General features: G+C 37.1%; 1 protein-coding gene across 1 annotated transcript in view; it reads left to right on the plus strand.

Annotated features, from left to right (window-relative positions):
* The first annotated feature begins 1,334 nt into the window (after nucleotides 1–1,334).
* LOC139728756 (L-fucono-1,5-lactonase-like) overlaps nucleotides 1,335–20,220 on the plus strand; it is a 33,867-nt gene continuing 14,981 nt past the window's right edge. Inside the window, exons 1-4 of the mRNA XM_071639698.1 lie at nucleotides 1,335–1,378; nucleotides 4,091–4,258; nucleotides 12,695–12,777; nucleotides 15,736–15,893. Of these exons, the coding sequence (XP_071495799.1) occupies nucleotides 1,348–1,378; nucleotides 4,091–4,258; nucleotides 12,695–12,777; nucleotides 15,736–15,893 (440 nt within the window). The 5' untranslated portion in view covers nucleotides 1,335–1,347. The remainder of the gene's footprint in view (nucleotides 1,379–4,090; nucleotides 4,259–12,694; nucleotides 12,778–15,735; nucleotides 15,894–20,220) is intronic.

Below are 20,220 nucleotides of genomic sequence, written 5' to 3' on the forward strand. Positions count from 1 at the left end.
GACGATGCTCTGCATCGCCATTGGGACATCACAAACCCAGGGACCGCGGAGCCAGGGTCGGCAAAAAAGATTAAAAAAATACAGCATGCAAGTATGCTTAAAATCGCAAGCTGGCGACCCTAAAAATGAAAAATCTCCCTACTGTAGGAGGGGGGATACCCCCCTCCCACACCCTCCCCCCCCCCCCCCCCCTCGCTCGCTTCGCTCGCTCGGGCTTGGTCGCTACGCTCCCTCGCAATACCCAGCTCAGCCCCTCAACCCCCCCCCCCCCCCCCCTTGGAAAAAAGCTAGATCCGCCCCTGTTTTACCCTTTACCATGAATTCAGACTATAGCAGTACAGTGCTCAGTAAACATTCATAACTGAATGATACACGCCTTTAAACTAAAATAACAACAACAGTACTAATACGTACAGTAGATAGCAAAGAGCTTACATACTACTCGCATGTTACGCACTTTGCTGTTGGTAAAAGGTTCAACCGGCGCGGCTGTTGTCATACAGGACGGACATCGTAGTAAAAGAGAATAGAGTGTACGTATTCGAAGCTACATGGTATCTAGACCTATTGACCGAAAGATCGGTCTGTATCTGTCCGTCGGGGAATGTTCCGCGGAGACTGCGTCTGGCTTCACGGATCCCCTCCGTATACAGACCGAAGTCAATGATTGCGGCTCCTGTGTGGAGCAGTCGCGCACTGATCAAACGTTACGATAAACCAAATTCCAGACAGCTTTTTTACATTCAAACAAGTTTGGCATGACATGACACATTATGCAACAATATTTGGGATAAATTTCTCAATTGTGCAATCGAAATACTCACATAAACTCGGTTATAACGCAGAAATTTTATCGATATCGCAACATCGCCGTTCGCAAGCTGTAAGTCGCCATTTTGAATCTGGAAGCCAATCACATGCGAGGTACGTGTTTTAGTAAAACAAACGCGTAGAAGCTACCTCGCATGTGATTGGCTAATAGATTCATACTGTATGTTTCTGCAGTTTGAACGTGACGACGCGACGGGCTGGTTGATGTGTGTTTTGCATTGTAAATTCTACCAAAATATTGGATTATTCATTAATCTGGTGAGTGTAGTCTATTCTTGAATAGTTGATTTAACTATTCAAGCTTCAATTTGCCGACCTAGGGCCGTGAATTAGACGCAATCGAGAAGGGTGAGGTACCTCACCCAATTTTCCATAGAGACAGTGGTTAAGAACATCCACACAGCAATGGGTACTACAACCTTCCGTCTGTCTACGGAGGACAGCGTTAATGGCAAAATATAAAAAGAGTCCTCCGGACAGACGGATCTTTCTGTCTACTAGACCTACAGCTACACTATGACCGGAGTAGGTGTCGATGCCCATGTTCGTAAGTAAATTTATGCTTCAAATTTGTGACGTTGTGAAGACTCGGACCTGGATTTGTTTTCGACTTTATTTTCTAAGAGACGATGATATCATACCGCGGCTTAATTTTCGACTGGGCGTAAAAACTCATGCTAGCATGCGAGTCATAATAGTGGATACAATGGAGTCCAATGAAACTTTTTATCTAGCCCGACCTCGCGCTCGCACGGCGTTCCGCCCGTATCGTGCGACAGAGCTGTGATCATCTTATTATGGTCGATCGACGATGCGATGATGGCTAGCTATGAATTATTACCGCCTTCGTTCATTGTTAAAACGTGTGCGGTCTATTATTGCTCTCACTGAGCTAGTCTAGACGTTGATGAAAGGCTCATGTTTGGCAAAGGCTTTTAAACCATCTGGTTTCCAGCGACTTTTGTTTTCCCGAAATACGGTGTCCCGGTATTGCGTGACGTGAGTGAACACGGCTTATAGTTCATGTGTTGTAGTTGGGCTTATCCATTCCCCGGACGGCCCCCACGCTGGATGAGGCGATGCTGCTGACAGTGGCAGTGAGGATGTGTTTAATTGCGGAATAATTGGTCTCACTATTAAACGTTTTAAACGGTTAGACTGTTTGACTCTGAGACCCTGCATCACAGAACTATCCAACAAAAGTTGACAGACATGGATTTTTAGTTAAAGGCAAATTCTAAAAGAGCAAACTTATACAAGCTTTTGTCATCCTCACAATAAATATACTCTACACAAATAACATTTTTTAACATTTTCAATATTAGAGTTTACGTTTTGTAGTTGGTAAATTTTCACTGAATTTGAAGTTTTATACCCATGCCTTTGTGACCTTTGAAAAAACCTTACTGTAAACCATTTGTTTTTGTCTCTTTTTCTTTCATTTCTATGTTTATCGATCTGTGTAGTTTGTTTTCCTGCCTGTTCTGTTCTTGCTTTCGTTCTTATCTCAGACTTAATTAAGACATTGATTGATGATTGTATAGTCCTTTCTTGCTTTCTGTTTGTCTGTTTCGCCTAACGTCATGCCAGCATTTTTCATACATGGATTCCTTGATGCATCTTGAGATGCCCTTACATTTGTTTTGAACCTAAAGTTATTCACAAAACTTACAAGTTATGCTTCTCTTGTAAATTCCCCTTTTTCTATCCATAAACAGTTTAAAATTAAGATTATAGTTGCTGAACTTTTGCATTTGTTGAAATACAATGATGATAATTGCTATGATTGGTACAATGTAGTGTTGAAGCTTGTGTGATAAGAAATCTTTTAATCTTTACTCATACTCATGGCCTTGTTTTTGCTTGTCAGCTGAAGGAACCCAGAAGTGGAAGGAGAAAGATGAGCTGAAGATCTTTTTTTTTTTTTTTTTTTGCTTGTCAGCTGAAGAAACCCCCGGAAGTGGAAGGAGAAAGATGAGCTGAAGACGTTCTTTTTTTTTTTTCTTCATCTTTTTTTTGTGCTTGTTTGCTCACTTTTGAAAACGCTCCGCCGGCCGGCCTGTGGCCCAATATATATTACTGTATGACATTGAGTATAAATTAAAATATCACATAAGAACAACCATGATTAGGAACCTGAGATTCCTTTTTATTTGCAGTATCTTTTTGGGGTAATATTTCATGTTTTTGTCATCACCCAAGTGATTTCTGTGTTATCAGAGCATTATTTCACACAGTTCTGAATATATGCATCTGCCCATATTCATGCAGAACAGAAATTGACATTAATATGCAGTCCTTTGGTAGTATATTTTTACCTACAAAATGTTTGTAAAAATTTTTGCAAAATTGTTCTCAGTGATTTCATCATTTTTCTTCTTTTTTTTCCCCTGCTAATAACACATAACAAAGTCAACAATTTTATGGAATAATTTACTATTGGAGGAACTGAAAAACACAGCTTCCAAAGCACTTTCTGTGTGTTTTAACAACTTGATATGTCTGTATGCTCTGCCAGTACTCCACCCTCCATTCTTTAATAGTGTCCTTTTGTCCTCCTTCCAGTGCTTTGCATTGCATTGTTTATTTTATACCTGTACCTTATTCATAAATTGCGTTATAGTCTTGTAATATTTTTTACTTTGATGCCTTTTCTCATAGCTAATAAGCTTCAGCTGATCCCCCATGATACAGTAGGCCTGCAATGTATGTCTACATTTTGACTTGAAACTCCGATGATAATTCATTGTGAAAAATACAGATGAAATGAGAAGAAACCTGTGCAAGGGTTTATACATGTACATACTTTTTGTCTCATGATAGTTCCATTTGATTTGTGACGCGTATGATTCAAACAAAAATTGTGAAGTCAAATGGCAATTTTGCCAATTGTATACCAGGTACAATGTGCATATTGCTTTGGGATTTTCCCTGAATGATAGAGCAGGTGTATTTAGTTTGCTTCCCATCTCCCAGTTTTGTTCTTGTCTTGCCTTTCCATCTGTGCATCACCCAACCTTAGGCCCTACATACCGTAAAAGTGGATATTTTTCGCATTTATGAGTAATTTTTTGTGCACGGCATTGTCCAACAAATTTCATGTGTTTTTAATCAGGAAGTTAATTACTTGTGTACTAGACAATATGGCATGCAAAAATATATGTGTGCTTTTATTTTTGCGCTAGCTTCTGGTTAGTGCGAACATTTCAACACCGAGAAATTTCCTCTTTTACAGTAGATTAATTTTGCACTCTCATAGATTTCTGGGACTTGAAGAGATTTGGGTATCTCTGGCCCAGTGCTGAACATGGCCCTCTATTCCAAGACTTTTACCCCTGTGGATACGAGAAGACCTTGGTAGAGAGCAACTCTGCAGTGAAGAATTGCATCTTCGTCCAAGTTGTCAACAACACTGTCGCAGAGACGGGTGAGTCTGCTTTGGAGGATGAGAGAGTGGGAAATGTGTGCTTCTCTCTTTCCTTTTCTTCCGTTTATGACAATCTAGTGAAGTCTAACACTGAAGATGAACAATATGGGATATGAAACAAAATTTCCTTTAGAAAATTTCAAGTAACATTACAATATCTTATACCAAGCATAAAAATTTATATTGAAAGATACCATAATTTTTGAAGAAATACGAAAAGTTATATATTAGTTTACTTTTTGTTAGTTTTTCCAAATTTTCTGCCTAAGTTGGTCTAGCCTACGGATAAATCTCTTAGAAAACAAATACCGAAACGTATAGGTAACTATCTCTTTTGACCATTGCTATAAATATTAAGGATCTTTACATGATTATGAATCAAGTCTGCAACGTTTGTGTTGTCCTGTTTGGTGATATTTCTGTGGTACTTTGTGCCAAAATGCATATTTTGACATCATTTTTATCTGTGACGTTTCCTTTCTATGATAAAACTTTTTTTTTTCACATATTTTTAATAGAATGAAGTATTAACACCTGGGTATGTTCATAGTAAGTAAAAGATGCTAAATGTACATGTAGCTTGTGAATATTAAGCCAGAAAACTGCAGTGCATGGGTTAATTACAAAGTCCACATACATGTACGGTACCTGGTGCTAGTAGTCTACAAATGTTGACTGCTTGCAAATGGTTAGACATAAACATGCACAACGATTGTCAAGATGTTTTACAATAAACGAACGCTAACACTCGTGTGAGGATACACCTATGCCTATTTCATTGTGTGGTTTAATGCATGGACTCAACTTAAACCATGTTACTTCTTCAAACTATCTTTGTGAATTTTGCCTAGTATAACATTATTTTTTTTATGTGTGTGTGTGTGTGTGTGTGCTCCATTTGTCTGTCCATGTGTTGGTAGTACATTCCACATCTTGTATTGTGATTGAATAAGTACAATGTATTTGACCTTTATCTAACATTTCATCTACATACAGTTGTAGATGGGCAAGTCCAAGATAAGGTCCCCTCAGAAGGCAAAATTTCATCTTTGCTCAATATTGACATGTTTGGTATCATTTTGAAGCTTATGAGTTGAAGTTTTGATTTCCGTGAAGAAAAAAAATGATATTATGTAAATTTATGCAAATTTCAAGGGCTTAATTTGCATAAATGTGAAACACAGCGTTACGTATGGGACATTTATAAAAATTCATATTAATTCAAAGGAAAGCAAATAATATTTGATTAATATGTGGACATAAGAAGTTCATCACATAGTTTAACTTGGGATGAAAATTTAGGGATTATGCAAATGATTATGCAAATTAGCTTGTGTCCTATCAGAGATGTCCCATACGTAACAAAATGAGGTCATTTTTTTAGGTTTTTTCTGAAATTGCTAAGATTATTTGAATGCCCTTTTGGAAAGTTCTAATTTATTGTTTAGAGAAATTAAATACCAGAGAAAAAAGAAAAAAAAAGTAAAAGAAATATTTTTTATTAGGCATTGAAATAATGTTACGTATGGGACAAATGCGTTACGTATGGGACATCCTCATACATATTGCATGTGAATGCATGTAGCTAGCTGGGAAGGTCTTTCAGTACACAAATGGTCAATCATCCTGAAGAAAGCATCCCAACATTGTAGCTACTTTTTGAGTTATAGACACTTGAAACAATACATGAACTTGACTGAACAATTTTCAGAAAGGGGGAGGGGAAAATGGCAAAATACACAATGAAAAATCAGCATTAAAGGGATGGTATAGTTTCTTGTAGAAATGGGGATTCAGTTTTCAACATTTAAAGAGATGATTGGAAACCAATTATATGAATTACTTAAGAGCATAAAATCCTAAGACTAGAGATTTTCAAAGTTTAAATGTATGTGATGGAGATCCAATTTGAAATGGTTGTGATTATAGAAGAAAAAAAAGTAAAGTGATTTTTTTTTTTTATTGCAAGTGATACACAAATTGTCCTTATTCAGTTTTCAAGTAGCCACAACAAAATTCATGGGTATACATACTGAGTTGTGACTCGAATCAATGACCTGACTGCTAGACAGACATCATTCGCTACTCGATCACTGGGGTTCCATGCAGCATTTATTAAACTTAATATTTCTTGTGTCAAGTTGTTTTTTATTGAAACTAAATGGCAAACTGCCCTTCATCAATGCAAGTAAACACCTGTATATTCAATTTTTCAGTAGTAACTATCGCAATAAAAATAGGGCATACATACTCAGGATGGTCATAAAAAATATAGAATATGATAGAATGTGATCATGATGGTAAATATCTGGGGAATATTGTTCCCTTGTCAATCTGGATCAGTATTTGAGTAATTTCAACTGATCCAACCTCAATAATTATGCAAAAATTTGTTTAAATGGGTATTTTGCAAAATTATTTTGCAAACTACCCATAAACATGGTTCTCCACACACTAAACGAATGGGGGACAAAGGGCATGCATACCCAGGTTGGTCATAAAAATATAAAAATATGATTGAATATGACTATGATGGTGAATATTTGGGGAATATTGTTTCCTTGACAATCTGGATCAGTATTTGAGTAGTTTCAACTGATTTTACTTCAATAAATATGCAAAATACCCATAAACGTGGTTCTTCACACACTAAATGAATGGGGGACAAACTGTCCCATACGTAACTGTCCCATACGTAACACATCATGTCTGTCTTTAATTAGAACCTGTAATTAGAGCTTTTTGCCTAATGACATGAAACTTACCTGTGAAAATCTTGAGTGTTGTGACTTTCATCACAGTGAGTTACAAGTTGTAGAATGATATATTTTTAGAGAGTTCTGAGGTTGAAAAAAATGTTTAAAAAAACAAAATTTCTCTGGTCCCATACGTAACGGCACATATTTTCTCTTCTAGAATATAATTGTCAAGATCATTTTTCTCAATTTTTTACATGATTATGCTTCTTCCAGATATCAATCACCATGATGAATTTCAATATGATCAAAGGCCATTAACACTATTTTTCAGGTCATAAAAGTCTCTGAATGTCCCATACGTAACGTGCGCGTTATCTTGGACTTGCCCAGATCCAGGCACCTTTTATATGAGTTGGTCCAATGATCAACTGGAATGTGCAAAATTCTATACATGTATTGGTGCACTTGCTGAATGCACCAAGTGATGCAAGAGAGCAAGGCCTGAAGGGGAATGGAACCTAACGTTATAGATGTGACCTTGCACCACAAAACAAACAAAAAGTCTCACCCCTTGATTTTACACGAGGACTCAAAACGGGTGAATGGGTCAACTTAGGATGCGTTTATAAATCAACCCTTTTTCTTGGCAGAAACAGGTTTTCCAAACGGCTTTCAGGGAATTTTTACGAGATGATAAACGCAAAGCTGTTTTGAAATGGGGTTCAGAAAGCCTTTTTGAAAACCGCAAAATTGTGCTTTCTGAAACAGGTTTTCAGAAACCTGCTTCTAGAAGCCCTTTGAAGTGAGATAAACGCAAAGCTGTTTTGAAACGGCTTTGTACTGCGGTTACAAATATGACCCTTTCTCCTCGGGTAAAAATGCGCAATGCAGCTGTGCAGTGACAAGGCCAGTTTTCATGTTTGCGATGAGTTGATAACACAAAGCCGTTTCTAAAGGGCTTTAGAAAGGGCTTTGGAAAGGGCTTTTGAAAGCCGTTGCAAACAAGGGAAAGATGATAAACGCAGCCTCAGTCAATCTCGAGTTTTTCTTATTTTCTTTTTAATAAAGAGTTATCTTTCTTCTACAGTATTCTTTAGTTTGGGATCATAACACAAATGGGAAAGTGTGTTTTCAGCTATTTTTCCACAACCCCTTTTTGGGGGAGAGTAGAATGATCAGGTATGCATTGGAGGCCCCTTTTCATTTTTTGAAATCCTTTGTACACTCTTAACTTTCAAGTCTAATAAATTTGAAAGGATAATGCAACTGCTTTGTAAGTTGGCATTAATCATGGACAGAATGTGTTAATAGAACATGGTCAATTTCACCTTAATCTGATAATCCCTTCATTGTTGTTGCTCCACTAGTTGACATCCTGTTTTTTGTCCCTTTCATCGCCCAGTTAGCATTGCTTGATGAAAGATTGAGCGCTTGAATAGACCCTGTACTTCAGACACACTTGCCCCCCCCCCAGAAGTATGTAGAAATACATATATTTGATGACGTTCATACGTGTAATTATGTAGATGGTCACCATCTTTCAATTGATAGCGTTACGAAATTACACCCACCAGTACAATTGTATGTTATTTTTCCGTTCATGGAACACCCTGTACAGGTGATTGACATGTAGATGGCGCTGTTTATCCTGTCGGTCTCGTGGGCTTTCTTTGCTTAGTGTCGGTCTCGTGAGCCTTTTTAGCTTATTGTCGGTCATGTGGGCCTTTTTTGCCTACTGTCGGTCTCGTGGGCTTTCTTTGCTTAGTGCCGGTCTCATGAGCCTTTATTGCTTAGTGTTGGTCTCGTAGGCTATGTTTGCTTAGTATCGGTCTCAAATGAGCCTTTTGTGCGTAGTGTCGAACTCCTGGGCTGTGTGACTCCTGAGCCGTATGACTCATGGGCTGTATGACTCATGGACCTATTATTGATGTCGGTCTCGTGGACCGTATGACTCGTGGGTGTCGGTCTCGTGGGATGCCCCCCTTTTATCATGGGAGTTGTCTGTATACATTTAGATTTCATTCTTTTTTTAAAACTCTATATAAAAGGGCAATTCCACGGTAACTGACGTTACGCATAAGGATTTTCATAAAATTGTTTATGTTGTAGTTTTGTGAATGAAAGCACCCGGGGCTTGTAATTAGCATTGATGAATGAGTTCATGAGAATGAAGAAATAGGTGGAAAGTTTTCCTCTCAAACTGAATTTCTTATCACATAGCAAGTGAAAATGTGTCGGTAACTGACGTTACGAAAAAAGGACATGGAAAATTATGGTGTAGATTTAAATGGAAATATCTCATGTCCCTGACTTCTAAACTTTATGTGTTTAATATGGCAACATACCTAGGTTCTTAGGAACAGGTATGCAAAATAATGTGCACTTTAGATATTTCCTTTTAGCACCATGCCAATGTCAGTGAAGGCATGACGGTAACTGACGTTACGTAACTGACGTTACGCTTACATTTGCCATAGGGTTTACACATGGAGTCATGATTAGGAATAGTTTTGTGATATTTTATAATTCTCACCTTTCAGAGTGATTTGTTGGATATGGAATCATACCTTGGTTCATCAATTACAAATACCCAAATGAAATTAAACATAAGTCCATTTTCTTTATGTTTTATGAAAACTTAAAGGTAAACATGTCAGTAACTGACGTTACACATACTTTTGCTATGGCGTTTACAAAAAAACTAATTTATTTAACAGGTTATTGTACTGCTGCAGTATACCAGTAACAATCCCAGGCATTTACTTAGCAACAAATTAAAACAAAATCTAAAGACAAAAATTGGGTGGGGCCCTTAGAGGGCAAGCCTCCCCCCCCCCCCCCAATGCCATAGCACAGTTGAGCAAAAATAATGTAAATGCACCAGAGGATATTTTTTGACATTGGTCTTAAGACTGAATGCTTATTCAACAGTTATGATTACACAGAGCCATTTAGATTCTGCAGTTCAAAGTATAAATATTGACATAACTAAGGGGTTTTTTTTTTGGTTGTTGTTGTTGTTTTTTTTTTTTGATGAACAGGAAAGTTTCTATCTAGAGTACCCCACCCATAATGCCCTGCAGTACTACACAAAACACAGATGTTTTTGTGTGTGGAAAAAAAAAATCTTTCAGGTCATGGGGAAAAAACACATACAAATAAAAATGTTCATAAATATGTATGAAATCTACTGTGATATATTCTTTCTTCTTTTCTTTATTTTACTCCTCCCTCAAGGCATTGTTAGGGCCGCAAATAAAAAAAAAAATGATCTCCATTATCAATAATGATTTAAATGAATAGTGTTACACTTATGATATTTTTTCTGTGAAGAAGAAACATGCTTTTTTGGTCAAAAGGGCATTATTTGTTTATTCCTTGCTTGAAGGAATGTAATTGTTTTTCTTTTCCTTTTCACTGGTATATCAAGGCTTGCAAATACATCCCAGATACCAAGAAATAGGACTTTGCACCGAAAGAATTCTAAGATCAATATAAACAAATCTTCCTGTTCATAATTATCATGTATTACAAAAATGTCCCTGCATGAATGAAATAAAGTAATCAACAAATATGAACAGTTTTTTTTTAAATTTTACCCTAGAATCACCTCTCACTTTGAGCAACATCAGTGTTAGTTTCAAACAGTAATGACAGTACTATAATATGCCTTATGTCAGGCCTGCTTATGTACCATTTCAAGATGTGCCATATTAACTAAACCACACATTTAAGTGCAAGCAAAGAAATATATCTGCTCTTACATTAGCCTTGAGGTAGAAACTCCACTAAGCTTCCAGAAAAAAAAAAAAAATGCTTGCAAAAGTAGTCATTAGTAAAGATTATAAAACTGTTGGTATACAGCTGTACACAAGCTTTTTAAGAGAAAAAGGTGGTTACCATGCAACCACGTCATTGATTAGGCCTACAGAATTTGGTAGCTTTATCATCCCGTAGGACAGTGAGTACTGTATAGTAATTTGAGTGCATTAGATATTGCATGTGGTAAACCTAAACTTCCAGATGATTTAACCTTAAACTTGTGCTGAACCGAAAATCAAAAGCTCAAGCCCCCCCACCAAAAAAAAAAAATATGATAAATAAATAAATAAGATAAAGTGAAAAAAAAAAATGTATCCATGGACATACAGTGTACCATGGTGATGACATCATTCCCTATCAAAGGGATTGCTGCTCTTTGTTGATAACCTTTGACTTCCCAGATGTATTGAAATGGCCTAAAGTAAAAAAATTTGCATAAGTTGTAATTACTGTCATGGTAACTGACGTTACATATATTGGTATATGATGTTTCAGTAACTGACGTTACACATTTTGATGTGTTCATTTGACTCTCCAGTATGCCAAGTATCCTTATTTTCTGTTATTGAAAGGAAAGCATATGGGCATACATTAGAAATCCTAAGTTACATCATATAGCTAACTTTCTTTGATGAATAAAGTTAAAAATTCCTTGTTTTTGGTAACTGACATTACATCCATCATTGTCAAAGTAATTAAAAGTTTTTATAAAATTCTTTAAAGCAAGCAGCTTTTTCTTTCTATCATGTGGTAAAAGACTTGTCTGGTAACTGCATAAGATTGTTGTTTAGAGTACTAGTAAAGTGGATATACAGAGGGTAAATTATGTGACAATACACTCTTTCTTACCATTGAGTTATAGGCATATTTTGGCAGCCATTTTGAAAATCAAAATGGCCGCTTTTATTGAAAAACATAATAATTCTTAAAACTTCAACTCAAGTATTGTTTGAAAATGTATGGTGTTTGAAACAAATATCATTTTGAATTTTCGGCATCTGTGTCCTACATACCATGGAATTGCCCAAAAGAGGAAATTTTGAGTAATAATTCTGCCTGGTTCATAATATGTGTTGACAAAATGCCCTACTCTCAGAGTTCTTCTATGGTAGCCCAGGTATAAGGATGGATACAAATTTGTACGTACCCGTAGGCTGTACCTGACATTCTGGGATAATAATTAATGATAACATTGACTGAACCCTGCAGAGCTATATTTACACTAAACAATGCTCTGCCTTTTAGTCTATGAGACAATTATGAGGTAGTGTTTATCGTGATGTTGATGATTATTTTAGTATAAATTTCACAACAGTTTATCTATGTTTGATTATAATATACCCTCATTGAATATTTCAGTATCATTGTATGGCAGAGTTGTAGATGTCTGTCATTATTCATCCCCATTTAATTGCCATCACAGGTTTCAGGAATTTTTTGCCTAACATGGACTTTAATAGATTGTCAAGTCAATTCCTTTCAAATCAATCAATCAATCAAACTAATCAATTAATCAATGTTATGATTTTGGAGACTTCAAGGCTGCGGAGTGATGTGCCTTCAGTACCCCACTTCTATTTTGTGTCAGCTAAATATTTTGCCATCACTTCGAAGAGAAGACAACTCCACAATAAGTGAGCACTGTGCTCCAAGTTTGCAGTTCATACTGAAAAACATGATACACAAGTGTATTTGTGGCATGAAATTTTGCAAATTGACAGCCTTTTTGCGTGGCATGAAATTTTTGTGAATTGCCACTGGCTTTCAATGCATGTAGTGTAGACAGGAACTTTTGCGTGCATTTTAATTTTGAGAATATCGGCGCTCGCGAATTTTGTGAAATAAAAATGCACGCGAACATTCCTTTTGTTACAGTAGTCCTTCTTGATGTAGTTCTCTTTCATCTTGCATACAGACTGGGTGCTAGATATGGCCACTCGTCACCAGTGCATTGTGGGCGTCGTCGGCTGGATTGATATGACAGCACCAGGTAGTGAGGTGAGAAAATTTTCTTGCATGTAATATTCTAGAAAAAGAAGGAAATGATAATAAACATTGTACACATTCCAACACCCCCCCCCCCAAAAAAAAAAAAAAAAAAAAAAAAAAAAAAGGTTCACAATCCACTGGGATCAAGATCATATTTTACATCCAAAGATTTGGATCCTGGTTTGATACTGCAAGATACTGAACGCAAGATTGAATGACAGAACACTCGACTTGTATTTCTTTTTCTTTTTTTTGTAACACCTAGTACAAGTATATTGTAGAACCTGAATAACATATGGGATTTGCAACTGATTAACAAACCGCCCTACAATAAGCAACAATTATTCAGTGTTTCACTGGAAGACGTGATAAAAACCATGGATATAATCAGAATGCAAATTCATGCACAATAGAATATACTAGATGTTACAAAAAACATTTCCCACTTTCGATCCTTAATAGTTAGAAAACTATACACTGGGGGCATTTTATGAAGGAACTTTTCGGATAAATTGTCCGACAAGTCAATTATATCCGACAAGTTCCGAGAAATCAGCCGATCAGACTAAAGAATTTCTCAAAACTTGTCGGATAAAAGAGACTTGTCAGATATTTTATCCGACAAGTTCCTTCATGAAATGCCCCCCAGATAACACTGCCATTGTAGGGCCTAATACCTGAATAGTGTACAATTTAGTTGGATGTTATTTGAATATGAGAGCATAAATCAATTTCGTTTTAATCCATGGTAAATTGTGAAGTTAAGTTCCAGATTTTGGTGTAGTTTGAACCCTCTGTACAAAATTGAACTTTACACAAGAACCAATGATGTGTATACAGTTGTACGTGAGTGTGTAAGAAAGAAGGGTGTGGAATGGGGGTTTCCCCCCTCCCACGGTGTGGACCTTTTTTGTTTTTCAATATCAAAATATGAGATTTGGTGCATGCTTTTTAACCTTTTAACCTGGCTGAATACGGCATTTTTGAGGAACGAGTTCCTTGAAATTATTAGTATTACTAGCTTATTTTAGGGAATCAACGCACAATGAAGGGATAGTATAACTTCCATTTCATTTTATGGTAGGTTTGCTACAAAATCGGTAGATCAAAAAAAAAAAAAATCGGTAGCCGGTCAAAACCTCTAAAAAGCGGTAGTCTACCGCCCAAAGCGGTAGAGTTGGCAAGTATGCGTTTTACCTCTGTGCAAAATTAAAATTTTGTACAGAGGTTTGAAAACAGAGCAAAATCTGAAACCTAATTTTTGAATTTAATGAAGCTGGTTTATGCTATCATTTTTTAATTACCCAGAACAAAATTGTATAGATTATTGCTCATATCAATTTCAGTGTTATCTGATATATAGTTTTTTAACTATTAAGGATCAAAAGTGGGAAATTTTTTTTTGTAACACCTAGTATTTAGGGTAGAACTCCTACACAGACAGGTGTTGCATCCACTATCCTACAACCTGTATCCTAGACTACCGAGCGCTCGCCTGACAGCCAGTGCTGAAGTGAGAGTATGAGCTGTAGATTCCCCCCCAAAAAAAAAAAAAAAAATAATAAAATAATAAATAAATAAATAAATAAATAAAATAAAATAAATAAATAGATAAAATAAAAAATAAAAAATAATCAAGACTAACTGCTACATCAAGATTTCTTTTCTTTGACATCATGGCTGGAAATGGCAACTCTTTGTAATAGTGTGAGCATGATAGACAGAATGTTTTTATGATAGTGCGTGGAAATCATTTTAGAGAAATATCTGTAACTTTCTGGAGCTGAGAGTGATGTAGTTAGATGAAGTTAGATAAGAATGCTTTAATACTTTTCTTTTACAAAATCAATATAGAGCATGTGCTTAGATTGTGTTGATTTATGTGTAGGATTATAACTCCCCAGCACACAGAGTTTCAATCAGTGCTTGTTTATATACTACCGGTAATAGCCAGAACAAAAGAAGAAAGCCTACATGAGTTCATCACAGACTAACTTTTTAAGCAAGGGCTATTTAATGGAATTAGATTGCTACATTAATGGAATATGTGAGCATTATATTATCATCCTTGTTCAGTGTAGTATGTATTATTGTATTAGTTTTTTGTTTTGTTTTTTGTTCAGAGTACTTGTTTATAATCTGCTTTAGGACCACAACAAATTCTACAAATATATGCATGGCACTACATGATGTCAGATTATATAAATATAAATATATATACGTGTCAATAAAGGAATTAAAATAAATAAAAAAACTCATCTGGACTGTATCTCGTAAAGCAGTTTGTATTGTAATGGAATTACATTTCTACATTGTGAGTCTCCTATGTAATCATCTGTGTTCAGTGTATTATATTTGTGGGTGTGTGTGTGTGTGTGTGTGTGTGTTTGTTTTTTTCCCAGAGTATTGATGTACATGTATCTTGGCAAGGACCACAATAAAATCCACAAATCTGTAGTCCTACAGAGAGGTGGTCCCACCTCCCTGGTCCTACATGGCACTATCGCAGGGATGCCAAGTTCAAAAAATTTTTATGAGTGAGATTTTTATGATTCGGCATCTCGGCGAGGGAATGTGCGCGCGAGCGAGGGTGTGGGAAGGGTTTTCCCCCTGTGGCCTCCCACGGTAGGGAGCTTCTTCAATTGTTAGCTCTTAATGGTGTGATCAGGTGCATACTTAAGTGACTATTTTTTACTTATTTTGAAAGACAGAAGGAAAATATACCTTCAGTTGCAACTATCACTTTAATCTTTGGAGCTATGCTCCTTATTGTAGGCCCAAGTTGCAGACTTTGCCTGATGCGTGAGAAAAATGGGTGTCATGCGTGAGATCGTGAGACCGACCCTAAATGCTTGAGTCTCACTCAGAATGCGTGAGACTTGGTAGCTCTGCTATCGATATTGTAGTACATGATGTGAAATTATGAATGCCTCTTTAAATGGAGATTGGCATGGGATTGAAATGCAGGTTGATGCTGAACTGGAGAGACTGTCTAGAAATCCCCTCTTCCTGGGCCTGAGACATATCCTGGATCTTGAAGAGCCTGGCTGGATAGAGCGAAAAGATGTGCGATGCACCCTGGGTAAACTGGAGAAGTTGAACTTAACCTTTGACCTCTTGCTCAGGTACGAGGTCCCGGTAAGGATCCAATTTGCACAATCCCTTCCATTCGAAATACATGTAACATGTCACCAATGTTATGGTGATTAACTGACATTTGCAGAAGAGCAAAACAAATGATCACAGGCGCTGTAAAATAAGACCATTTCACTGAGAATTGTACAAGATTTTGTAATTTTGTCCTGAATTCACCATGGTAGCATATGTGACCCTGCACCTCAAAACAAACAAAAAGTCGCCAGACATGAATTTGTAGTTAAGACCATATTCTGAAAGAGCAGACTTTAAGCTTTAAAATGATGTAGAACTCAAATCAAATGGACTCTCCTAACCTATCTAAATAGTGGAAAGAAAGCACAAACTCAGGAAAAGTGTGAACTGAGAAAAGAGGCTCTGAAGTACAGTGTCTATTCAAGCGCTTAATCTTTACCAAACCGTGCTGGCTGTGTGATGAATGGGACAAAAAAGAAGAAGTAAACCACCAGAGTAACAACAATGAAGGAATTATCAGATTAAACTGAAATTAAGCATGCCTCATTAGCACATTTTGTCCATAATTAATGCAACTTTCAAAGCAGTAGCGTTATCCTTTCAAAAGTTATTAGAGTTGAAAGTGAAGAGTGTGGACGAAGTTTTTCAGAAATGAAAAAGAGATTCTAAAGACACACCTAATCACACTATTCTACCAAAAATGTTCGAGATAAACTGCTAAAAAAACCACATTTTCCTGCTTGTTTTATGATACCAAATTTTAGCATAATGTAAAAGAAGACCCTCTCTTTCAGAAAATATGAAGAAGTCAAGTTCGGCTAGGTTGACCCACTTCACTTTGTAATATTTTCAGTCCTCACGCAAAATCAGTGTGTGCGACTTAATGTTCGTTTTGAGGTGCACGGTCACATATATCATGTGACCGTGCATCACAAAATGAACAAAAAGTCACATGCACTGATTTTGTGTGAGGGCTGAAAATATGTGAAATGGGTCAGCCTAGCCAGTCTTTGCTTTTTCAAATTTTCTGAAAGAGCAAGCCTTCTTGCACATTATGCTATAATTTGGGATCATAAAACAGCAGGAAAGTGTGTGTTTTTTTTTTTTCAACACTTTATTTTTAACCGAATAGAATAGTGTGATTAGGTGTGACTCAGTACCCTTTTCATTTTTAAAAACCCTGGACACACTCTTCACTTTCAACTCTAATAACTTACAGAAAGGACAATGCTACTGCTTTGAAAGTTAGCATTTATCATGGACAGACTGTGCTAGTAAAGCTTCTTCACTTTCAGCTTAATCCGATAATCCCTTTATTGTTGTTACTCTGGTGGTTTATATCTTGTTTTTTTGTCCAAGTCGTCGCACAGCTAGCACAGCTTGGTAAAGATTGAGCGCTTGAATAGACCCTGTTCTTCAGAGCCTCTTTTCTCAGTTCACACTTTTCTTGAGTGTGTGCTTTCTTTGCAATATTTAGATAGGTTAGGAGAGTCCATTTGAAATGAAATACATCATTTTAAAGCTTAGAGTCTGCTCTTTCAGAATATGCTCTTAGTTAAAAATCCATTTCTTGCAACTTTTTGTTGGTTTCGTGATGCACGGTCACGTATATCAAATCCATGGTGGATGTCTGGTCCATAAAAGAAAAGAGCATTGCATGCCTGTTGGCGTCCTCAACTTACAACCAAAATTTGCATGTATGGACCGAATTCAAACTTCCTTTGTGAATTTGGGACTTTGAGATCGTATGTACAAAGGGTTGTACATCGATCCTGTTATCATGGCAAAGTGTTTAAAGCTGTTAATGTGCCAATCAGGCAATTAGCTCAACTTGACACTCTCTATTGTCAGCATTCAGGAATCCATCCGAAATTACCCTATTTAAAGATTAGCAAGCCCACTTACAATGTAGGTGTAGAATTGTGCCTCGGGCCATTGTGACTTGACAGCGATTACAGGATTTGATAGATGAACCTCTTTTCATAGCCAATTGGTTTCACTACATTCATTCCAGTTGGCAAAGAAAGCATTTCATCATGCGCGCCAAGCTATGAAAAAAAAAAAGTACAGTGAAGGTTTCAAATCACCCTGTGGTTTATTTGACAAATCTCCTGCATGCTTCACTGCATATCTTTCCAGATCCAAACAATTCAGTCTGTCCTGTTTGTCCAGTGCCTGGCCCTCTTTCAGACCATGACAGGATTTTGGAAATGATGGAAATAAGTCAGATGAATTATATATCACTGGAAAGCAGTGAGACTGGAGAATGTGAAAGTGCCCATCTCAGGAAATTGATGTTTGCCCAGGTAGCATGCCCATGATGGAACCCATGTGGGCATACCCTGGGCCTCCGGGCGAGGGGAAGTCTCATATGATTGTAATTTTCTTCTGGTTGGTAAACATGGTCTTGAGTAGGCAAGAATTACTGTACAAAATAGTAGACACGATGATGACAGGGATGTCAAGTTCAACAAATTTTTATGAGTGTCTTTTCATGATTCAATGTCTCATCGCTCGCATGTGCGCGCGAGAGAGGGTGTGGGAGGGGTTTAGTAGGGAGCTTTTTCAATTTTTACCTCTTAATGGTGCTATCAGGTGCATATTTTTTACTTATTGTGAAAGACAAATAAGGGAAATATACCTTCAATTGCAAGTAGCACTTTAATCCTTTGAGCTATGCTCATTGTTAATTGGCCCAAGTTGCAGATGCACCAAATGCTTGACAAAAATGGGTGCTATGGGTGAGATCGTGAGACGGAACCTAAATGCGTGAGTCTCACGCAGAATGCTTGAGACTTGGTAGCTCTGTGATGATGATGATGTGAAGTCATTGGAAATGAAGTCCAGTTCAGCTAGTATCGTCTTATTTGTCAAATGTCGAGATACACCATGTACACATCATGAGTGCCATTGAAGAATACATTGAGGATACAAACACTTTGCACTCTTTAGAATTCTCTCAATGGGGGCTGGATTGGTTGGAAGATAGTATTACCCTCTGCCGGGTAGCAAGAGGTTTGGAACAGTAGGACCAGTTTTCAAGCTGAACAAGTAGTAAGTGCACATGTTGACATATTTGCATTGATTTTGTGAATAAGTTTAATTATCCATTAGATGGTACTTTCCATACAATAAAGGGGGAGATTATGATTACCTCATATACATTTGATGGATACATATCTATAGTGGGGACAATTCAAATAATAGGAGGATGTACTGTAGAGCCCACAAATGTCAAAATCGTCCACTGATGTCCACCTTCATAGACATGTGGGTTGAGTGAATGCAGCAATTATTGTAGAACACATCAGTGAGAGTTTGGGGAAAATCGCATAATCCGTTCGAAAGTTATGAATTTTTGAAGTTTCTGCTCAGTCACTGATGTCAATATTACCACAAATGTCATAACATGTTAACCACAAATATCAAAATCTGATTAACCACAAATTTTCTGGGGGGGGGGGGGGGGGGGGGAGGCATGGGGCATGTCCCCCCCCCCCCCCAATCTGATTGCTTAAAAAGCACAGGGACCCAACACATATGTTGGGGGGGGGGGGGGTGACCCATATCCGTTGACCCACGGTACACCCCTGAACTGGGCAAAACAAAAGAAGAGCTACCACAAAATTTATTAAGTCAACTGTAATATATGATGTGAGTGAACTCAGAAAATTTTGGTGTAATCACATGTATTATGTGTACTATGTACATGTACACTATTATAATGCAATCATTGAGTTTTGACATTTGTGGTTGATGCGTTATGACATTTGCGGGCAGTTCTGGGATCAACCTTCATCAACCAACCAAGTTTCATCCCATTTAACAGACAGATGGACAGACAGACCAGAATGGTGGGAAGAGACTCTTCCTACCTCCCTGGACAGACAAAATGTTTATCACTAGTTTTCATTATTTTAATGCAAGCAGTGAGTTTTGACATTTGTGGTTGAGGGCAATTCCATGGTAACTCGCGTTACAAATAATGGGTACATTTATGGGATAATGTGCCAACATCTTTGTAATTGGTAGGATCTACAAGTTACTTTTTTCATCATGGGTTAAGTAGACATACACCAAGTAAATGAATCCCAAAAGAAAAATAAAGGACAAACATGTTGGGATTCTTGAATCATTTAACTTTGGTAACTCGTGTTACACAAAAAGGACATGGTCAATCCTATAAAGGCCTCTTTTTGGAAAGTCTCCTCATACTAGAAAATCTTGATAAAAGTTTTCCTACCTTGAATTGATAGTGGGTTATGACTCATAAATTAACACTATCAAAGTTGAGTAACAAGGACTTGGTAAAATGTAGGAAGCCTTTATATCGGTAACTCG

The sequence above is a fragment of the Diadema antillarum genome, unplaced genomic scaffold (assembly GCF_040938485.1).
Source record: "Diadema antillarum isolate AM-2024a unplaced genomic scaffold, OU_Dant_1.0 seq00000197_RagTag, whole genome shotgun sequence".
In the NCBI taxonomy this organism is placed as follows: Eukaryota; Metazoa; Echinodermata; class Echinoidea; order Diadematoida; family Diadematidae; genus Diadema; species Diadema antillarum.